At 34.9% G+C, this 10051-nt stretch overlaps 1 protein-coding gene across 1 annotated transcript in view; it reads right to left on the bottom strand.

Annotated features, from left to right (window-relative positions):
• SKAP2 (src kinase associated phosphoprotein 2) overlaps positions 1-10051 on the bottom strand; it is a 164789-nt gene that overhangs the window by 4837 nt on the left and 149901 nt on the right. The window contains exon 11 of the mRNA XM_019535020.1: positions 7319-7431. Coding sequence (XP_019390565.1) covers positions 7319-7431 — 113 coding nt within the window. The remainder of the gene's footprint in view (positions 1-7318; positions 7432-10051) is intronic.

The raw sequence follows: 10051 nt of genomic DNA on the forward strand, positions 1-10051 counted from the left end.
GGGGTGGCATATCTTAAAAATGGGTTCCACCATTTTTAAACCAGTTTATGTGCGCCAAACTTATGGTCTGCTAGGGATATAGGCTGGTTTTGTGTGCTGAACTGTTCCACTCACTCACACCAGTAAAAGTAAAATGCCTGTACTTAAAAGTCCAGGACCATTTGAACTAGGCTGTCAATAGAACTGGCCCTTGCTGCTGTTTAAGAGGGTTTCTGGGAGCTCTTAAGGGATTCCTTCACACTGCAGTGACAACCCTTACAAGCTAGGTAACAGCTCTCAAAGCAGAGGCTCAAATAATTTATTTAATCTTGTTTAAAATTTTATATATTAAATAAATGCACGTGTGTGTGTGTGTGTGTGTGTGTGTGCGTGAACACAAAACATATATTTACATATATCTGTATCCCACAATATTACATTTATATCAGAATTATATCCCCAGAATAAAAAGTGGTACTTGTTCAAGATGCCAGCCCTCACTTATGCTATAGGAATTGCAGTACATTTTTCAAAAACAAAAAAAAGTAACAAAATATTTTAAGTTGCTATCTGGAACCCATGGAGAACTGGCAAGAGACTAATTAAAGTTTTGCTAGCCATCACCAACACCTTCCACTCCTGCCTCCCACCTCTCTCTCCACCTTCCAAACAAACAAGAAAACAAACCAAACAAAAAAACCCAATGTGTAAGAGCAGGGAAGTGGCTTAGTTAAGTGGGCAATAAGCTACATATGACAAATGGCACTGGAAAAAACTATGGACTAAATTGCCACTTGGAAATCTTTTGCTTAATGGCACTCCATGAACTTCAAAACAACATTCACGCTTTAAAAAAAACAAAAACAAAACAAAAAAACCCCTATTTGGATGCCTGTAATTAAATTAAAAACATGTTGCTTTTTGAAAACTTTTCATTTCTTGCTATTTAGTAATACATCATTTAATACTGTTGTGTGAAAGTAAATGATAAGGTGAAATGGATGGTGATGGAACAGTCTACTAAGCTAATTTATAGATTCACTGCAGCCATTAGATTATATAGACAAGAATGCAACACAGAAGCTTTTACTTTATCACTACTACTCTTTGTATGAGCCTCAGGAGCAACATGAATATCCCAATTAAACTATTGGCAAGCTATAGAAGTTGGAATGAAAACATAACAGACTCCTGATTACCAAGAACATTATGTTTTAACTTCAGGTTTTGGAGTTATAATTACGTAGCAGTCCCTTTCTAACTGGTTAACATACATACGTCTTTCTCCAAACATCCTAACTCCTCCCCCTCCCCCACCTTCTTTGCAGACGCACACACAACATCCAAATTGATGTATTGTTTCTACCACTGTTATCAATGATAAATTACTTACAGTGACAATATAATGCAATTGATTCAATGTTGTCTTGAGGTCCATATGTCTATTACTGCAGTATAAGACATGTAGAATAAAATAAAGTCTAAAATCCACATTTAAGGGAAATAATATATAAAAATGCAGAAGCAGTGGACTCCAATTCTGATGGATAAATATATCTATCTGCTTCAGAATTAGAATGTCTGGTGTTCAGCAAGCAGTACCCAGGATCTCAGGTACCAGTAGGCTTACCATCTGGTATCCCTCACTGCATTCAGCTCTTAACATCAGAGCTAGCATAGGCAAGTGGCTACACTTCAGAAGGACTGATAAAATAATGAAGAGTCCTTTAATCTACAGGAAACCATTCTAGTCAATTTATAAGAAATATTGCATCCCTTTGTAGGATGTGTAATTATTTTCTATTAATCATGTGCTATAAAGCTACATTATGTGGTTATTCTGTTATCACTAGAAAGAGGCCTGCAGTCAGCTCCTGACAATGTTAGGTAATTACTAACACAAAGCTTCTTTCTCCTTATGTAGAAATGCTATCAAGATCCAGTGGTGCTGTGATGCTTACAGTATGAAAATAACACTCCTAAAAAATTCAATAACTGCGAAATGAATTGCTTCAGGGGGAAATAGAGGAGTAGTGGTATGCATGTGTATTATATCTATAGATATAGCTATAAGGAACAGGAAACATCCTTGCCAAACAATAATAATAAAAACAGAGAATAACTACATGAAAGCTAAATGCTTTTAAAAATACTGTTATATTTTCATTGTTCATTCAGACACAGGGAGGTGTTTTGTGTTGTTTTTAAATACAGAAGTTTACTAAGCAAAGTATAATGATTGCATCCTTTTTAAAAAATAATAGATGATGGTTGTATTTCCGAGCTGCTAATTTGACAGAGTTTTTTTATTACACATTAATTCTCTACATATAGAATAAGGTAGTAACAAAATACAAACCCTGATCCTGAGAAGACTAATAAGTCTGCTCTTAATTACTATGAGCAGATGCTTTATCTCATTCCCCCCTGACCAACTTAATGATTTGAAGTTAAGCATGTGTTTAAGACTTTAAAAGATCTGGGCCCAAAAGATCTTTAAAGTTTGTTGAAGAGCATTCTGGAAACACACTTTTAATCCTATTATTTTATAGTGGATGGAACGTTGCCATAGGAAAGAGAAACTGAAAATGCAACAGGTTTGATGTAAGGTTCTCTCTTCCTATCTGTAAGGACCAGACCCTGTGAGAAGCTATGCATTTCTAGATGTTTAGTACCCTCTCAACCCCTACTGACTTTAATAGGAGTTGAGGACATTTGGCACTTCTGACCCCTTTGCGTTCAATCTATATGGTGCTTTTTCTCCTTTAAAATGATGTCATAAAATTATATTAATGACTTGAGGAAATCAGTGATCCATTTAAAAATAAATACAAAATGCAAATAGATTAAGAATTTTTATTTTTTCATGTTACCAATAAAACTGCTTCTACCTATAAATATGAAAACTTTATCAATTGATAATTTGAATGTACCAATACCTAGTGTGTAGTGTATAGTGAGTAGCCTCTGCTATCAGGATAGAGGCGGCACAGGCAGCAGGGAGAACATTTTTTAAAAAAGGACCTATGGGCCAATTCTGGCAATATAATATTTTAAACCACTTTAATTTGTCCAGGAGATTCAAACTTGCTGAAAAAAATTTAGAACTTCCTTTGCTGCAACTCCTGAATGATACATAGTCATCTAGGGAGCATTTTTGGCAGAGAACAACATTTTCTCTAAAAAGCAGAATATGACAAATGCTTTAGATAACTGAATGAGACTTCTTCCCAGGTGGAAGGGTTGTTTTAAGACAGCAGTAAAATAGTCTTCCTTAGGAATATAAACCTCAAAAATGTATTGTATGGTAGCACTGTTAGGTTATATATGTGCCATTATGACATATACCAAAATATAAATCAATTAAAAGTTACAGGACAAATAAAGGGTAAAACAGACCTGGTTCTAACCTGAAAACTGATATTCTGAAAACTTCATAGAATGAATAAAGATCCGTTTCACCTTCCATCTCATGCCACCATGTCAAAAAATATTTCTTAGTCAGATAGGTATATGCTTACATTTTGTTAATAAGAACTTATTTTGTTAAATTTACAGAACTAGAGTTACTTTTGAATGGATCTGGATAATGCCATGCTTGAAGGTTTTCACCCTAATCCTGATCTAAAAAAAATATATATGGTAGGCTTGTGCAAGAAATATACCTAAACTAATGAATAAAAGACTAGTTTACACTGTAAGTTCATCACTGGGAACTGAATTATTGATAAATACAGCTTTCCATATGATCAATTAAATAGTCTAACAAAAAGTACCACAGATTATAGTACAATATGCAGGCTGCCTTTCATGCAACTGTCAAAAACAATATTTGAATCATAATACTTGCACTTTTCAGGAAACAGCTGCACTCTTATGCCCTATTATATTTTCATAGGAAGTAATCTAAGTTTATAAAACTATTACTCCTTTATTTTTGTTTAATGAAAACATAAAAGTGATGCGTTTTAAAAGTTTGTTTTCTTGACAGCACAGTTGCAATACATTTGTAAACGTTGAAAACAGTGCGTAGTTATATGAATATTGACCTAATACGCACTCTACATCCAGCAAAGTTTAAGTGTTGTCAAAGCAATGGGTTATTGTGGGAGATGAAATTTTCATGGGCAATAAATATCTACTTGAGTGACATCAAGCTGCGTTACCATATACTAAATTAACAGGGAACAAGTAAAATTTCAGTTAAACTGAGAGGAGGGATGACTCCCCTGTCTTCCTAGGAAATGTTTTTGGTGTTTTTAAAAACATAATTGTAGACATCTGGTTGGTATGAACCATGTTAAAAAGATAAAGATTGTGCATGAATCCAGAAAACTGCTATATGGCAACAGACAACAAGAAGGATGTAATGGCCTGCTAATTCACTCCACAGTTTCATGATCCTTTGCATCTGGCTTACGGAATGAAGCTTTCCAGCACAAAACTTTTTCACTGAAAATAAATGCAATTGTTGCACTCTTGTAAACTGTATATCCACAGCACACCAAATTTTGACAGATCCAGCTGTTTAGCAATCCATAACTGTATATGTCAGTGAAAAAGTAATGTTAAAGTCTGGTGCCACCATGGCTATAGATGGTTCTTTGGGGGTGGAGGGAAGCAAAAGGTACAAATTTCTGAAAGCTGTATAGAGCAGAATATAAAAAATTCATCAAAATGTTCAAGAGAATTTTAAGAAAGAACACTGACAGAAAACTAGGATGGATTCATCTATAAGCAACTAAATTGGTATCTCACTTGGCCAAATTTAAAGGTTTTAAATAGATGCAAGAAAGATTAAAATTTATTGTTAATACACAGCTAAGCATTTGCAAGATCAAAATCATAGCTGGCCAAATTTTGTCTCTTTCGCTACACTTTTTTCTGAGTTAACTCAGAGACTACTCATGATTAAAGTCAAGCATATTTTTGCATTCTGTAATGTTTAATGACCTTAAAAAATACTTAACAAATTAATAAATCTTGTTTCACTGAAATCCCTACTATTTGCTTCAGATGCACACAAACTGGAATGGTCTTAATTGCACTGTATTTGTTGTCTTTATCTATTCATAGTGTAAAAGTGGCTCCAGTTTTCAAAAACTGTTTCTGTCATAGTAATCATCTCATTACAAAGTGAAAACATTTCCTTTTTCACACTTCTCTAAGGATCTGTGGAAAGTATGAGAAAATTACAGCTGTTTGGAGAACATGCAAAACTTATTAGCAGAAGTTAATACATACATGGTAATAGTTATTATAAACAGGCCAACATATTTATGATTCACTATAAAACATTTTACAACTGCACAAATACTCTATCATTTTGCTAATATTCCACTGTTCCTACTATAATACTTTAATTTAATTCTTTATCGGGAAAACATGATTTCTACATGATTAATGTCAAATACATGGCTGACATATGATAGGAAAGTAATAAGCCATAGCTAGGATCAAGCTGAAGTTGAATTTATGACACCATTTTGGGTCTGCACACATCACCTACTGTCAGTAGCTGCATCTCTCATTTTCAACCACTAGATGGTGTGAAAAAATTAAAAAAAAATTGCCAAAGATTCATGCCACTGCCACAAAGTCTAAATATTAATCTAGTAAATTAAAAAACATTTGCTGAAGCAAAGTCTTTTCAAATTTTTAAATTGTCTATATTATTTTTTACCTTGGTTATATTCTTACTAACCAGATGAAGGTGTTGTTAATGCTTAGCCCTTGAAACTGAATAAAGTGGAAGGTTAAGATGGATAATTCCCTGGCACTTCACCTCCAACGACCCTAAATTCAGACCTGACAGTAGTGACCTGCTCATTTTTCTGAAAAAGCTGCAACAGTCTTTAAGTAAAATAGGCCTGTATTTTGTGAGCTCCATTTTGAAGCAGAAATCATTCCTAAAACAGAAAGCATCTATATATTTAGAGAAACTAGCAGACCAGTTTCAAGGACTGAATATGTATTAATCAAGGCATGGCCATGAGATAGTTGAAATGGATAGCATGTTTCTCCACCTCTGCCCCACTTTATAATGAATGGCATACTTAATGGTTTCAGGGAACCAGCCAAAAAAACTCCCCACCTATGATTAATAATTAAGATTTCATAAGCCCCTTATAGCATTAGAAAATAGTACAATGGACAAGGACATTGATGCATAATGCGAAACTGTTTGTGCCTGTAGTTTACATGTTTAAGTATGCTACTCTTCAGTACTATACAACTGAATGAATGTCTGCTCAATCATAAAGACCTATTCTACCTTTAGAAATGCAATTCTACAGTTATTAGTTTAAGTGACAATGAAATACCTCAAAAGTAGTACATGGTCACATTATCATTAGCAATATATCTTCGATATTTTTATATACGATTGCCCTCCTAGCCATAAATCTTGAATTTATTTAAACAGAAGCCATACATTCATTATCCAAAAACACAGCAGTTAAACAGATCAAGGAAGATTTAAAGCAATTTTGATGAAACTGAAAAGTTTTAAACTAACAGAAACAGAGGACTGCAACCTTCCTGATGTTACTTATTTCAGCACAGAAGTGCTGAAACACTTTAAAAGGGCTACCACGACTTCAAATATGGATGATACTAAATGACAACTGAATATGAAAGAACGTAACGAATATTTTAACCTTATTTGTCGACTGTGGAAAACTTAAATATTTTTTTTTAAATCTGTGGGTTAGAAGAATATTTTCCCCTCAGATGCAGTCATATGTAAGCCTCACTGAGCTTGGCATAAGGACATTCAAAGGGGGAAAGTCTTCCTTAGGTTAATTTATATTAAATTAAAACAAGGATACTGGCTTAATCCATGACATTATGCTGAAACAAAAAACTTGCATTTATGATTTCCTTTACACATAGGAGAAAATGGTGCATTAATAATTGCCTAAATCTGTCAGTAGCATACACAGAACCTAAGTTATCAGAACAGATAAAACCCTAATTCAAGAAGAAGAGCATTTCTAGTTGCAAGATGCCCAGAAAATCAAAATCAGCACACACATGAACACAAAGGAAAAAAGAAATAAAAAGCATAACATAATAAAGCATCCTACAAGATTAACTTTCACATGCAGTAAACACTTGATCTTGGCCAACACTTAAAAGGATAAAAATTTTAAGTCTATTTCTGTTATGTTTTAAATGCAATTATGTTCCACTTGACAAAATAATGAATTACTGTGACTACGACACCTAACAAGGGACCTAAAGGGAATGCCAATTTCCCCCGTAGTATTGTAAGAATGCATGCTTTTACCGTGACATACTTTTTTTACACCAATTTATTCTCAGTAGCATACTATACCTTGCTGAGAATGTAGATAATGTCACCACGTTTAAATGACAACTCATCAGGTACATCTCCTGTGCAGTCCCACAAACCTTGGTAGAAATTAGCATAATCGGTATTTTTATCCTCTGGGGGGGGGAAAAAAAGGCATACATTAAATCTTCCAAGAAAATGTAATATTTTATCATCAAAGTAGCAATTAAGTCTTCAGACAACAAACAAAGATGTGCTAGACCACATTTCTCAATTTTCATCCTAGAAATACCTACCACACACCAAAGACAAGCAAGTAGAAAGCAACTTAAACACGTGAATCATGCATAGGCAGTGGCTATGTCATCCAAAGCATGTAGCTACAGGTTTTCAAAGCGTTTAGCAACTACAACTTCCAGCATCTAATTTTCCTCTACTAATGTATTTCCAGCAAGCCCTGACTGTATTGTAACATGAAAAGGACAAAAATGTTAGAGTATAATTACTAAATCCTGTGAAAAGGGGCAAATGTAAGCATTTCCTGATATACTTTCCTCCCCCCTTTTCAAAAAAGCTAAAATCACTTTTCTGAGAATCTTTCTTATCTTTTGGTTGTTACTGCTGAAATATTGGAGAACTTTCAAACTGTTTGCTGAAGCTGCATTTCTAAAATATTTGTGTCAGCTCCAGTTTAGAACATTAAGCTCTGGCTAAACATGCAACATACACTATAGGCACAAGCTCATCCTTCTAGCAGCATAAGCACAATAGATGTGCTGTGTTCAAACTGCCATACAGACCATTAACTGATTGATTATTTAGCACTCTTTGCTCTGTAATACCGCAATAACAGAGTAATAAATGCTTTGTCATACGCTTACAATATAGAGTGCATCTCCTGAAAACACAGAACTTATACATGCAGCTAAATACACTGGATGCTTCTGTTACACCGCAAACTATTTCCTGTTTTTAATTCCACAAAACTGGAGTTTGATGAGTTAACACAAAAAGAATGTAAGCAATACCAATAATATGACTAGTAACATTATGTATACACTAACCAGACAGAATGTATATATACTAATAATTTACATCACTAGAAAACTATTTTCTAATTCTGGTAACATAAATATCACTGAACTGGCTGGATCGAGGCTGTCATCTTAGTTTTGTTATATGATCCTTGAACAGCAGGCTTGCTGTTTATTCCAACATACACCAGTCACATTTGCATGTCATTAACACTCTACACCATTATTTATAGTTTACTATTTAACCACGATTGGCTAAGATTATTACAGGGGGAAAAAAAAAAAAATCGCCCTAAAATATCAAGGAAACAGGAGAAATTGCCATACTCTTTTAGAATGTAAAGCATTGTTCTATTCATGTTATCCTATAGTTAAAAAAACATTTTTAGATCAGTTGCAGTGTTTCCTATGATAATCAGAGCTGCCTTCTATATACTTTCTTTAGTCTGTGGGGTAGCGTCTTCAGATGTCATTACTAGCACAAAACGGAATATGCACAACTCTAGCATAAATTAAAACTGCTGTGCTTGACATTCATTTTTTATCCTTTGCATAAACTAGTATTGATTGGTTCATATAGCACTAGAGGGCACTCTGACTAGCAGCACAAAAAATTTGCTGTGATCATACTAAAATAGTACTGCATTAAAAAAACCCAAAACCTTAGCATAGTTTTTTAATGTAGATGTTTAGACTAGGAGAGCCTGAATCAGCCTGAAAATTTTACAGGGTCCAAATTTTAACCAAGATAGTCTGGTAGTTTACTATCCACTGGCTCCAATGCAGCAAAAAAGCCCCACTAGAGTAGAATAGATAAAATAAAAAAATCATTACAATAATTATGACATTACAATACCTGATTAATATTCTTAGGTACAGCCATGACCATTATGCCCATCATTTTTTTCTTTTCAAAAATTATATGAAGACCACAAGAAATTATTTGGTTTGTGGCAATGTTCTAGTCTTTCCAATCACTTTTTCTTTTAATATGCTGAATAAAGACTTTCAGCTCCTCAGAGTTACATAAAATGAGTTGGGATTTCTCACACAAACACTTCTCACTTTCAGAGCTCTTCTTCCCATTATGCGCCTGGTGTAACTTCCATTAATATTAATGGGAGTTACATGGGGCACATCGACAGGAGAAGAGATCCCACAGCGAGTGAGATGCATCTCTCCCTAGATTTGCATCATGAACATTTCATTAAGCCTCAGAGTGGAAACACAACTGAACTAATGACTTGGCAACACTGGAAAAGATGCATTCTAACATACGATTACTGCTATCCTGATGTGGTTGTCCAAAGACCAACACCATGGCTCTGTACCCTCACATATAAAATCTATATAAGAAGAGCTTCATTTATACCAGTAAACCACATGAATGCTTCAGAGTAACTGGTAGGGCAGAAAGATAAAAGTTACAAATAAAAGAAAAAAAACCCGTCAGTAGTTTGGTAACGATTACTTTTAGCCTCCCAAAGAAAGAAGTGTTTAATTTCTGGATGGAAAATCTTGTGCCCATCAACTGCAAGTATGACTAAACCTGGGACAGGCAAAATATGGCCCGCGAGCCACGTCCAGCCCACTGGGAACTTTCATCCAGCCTGCGAAACCCGCCAACAAACTGCCCCGCCCAGCCCTTCTGCCTAGGAGGGTGGCAGCAAGGTGTCTACACCCACCCCCAACGTACCCCATTATGCCTTGCTCCCGCCCTCGTGGGCGGAAGATCTTGGCT

Source organism: Crocodylus porosus, unplaced genomic scaffold (genome assembly GCF_001723895.1).
Source record: "Crocodylus porosus isolate Cpor-Errol unplaced genomic scaffold, CroPor_comp1, whole genome shotgun sequence".
Taxonomy (NCBI): domain Eukaryota; kingdom Metazoa; phylum Chordata; order Crocodylia; family Crocodylidae; genus Crocodylus; species Crocodylus porosus.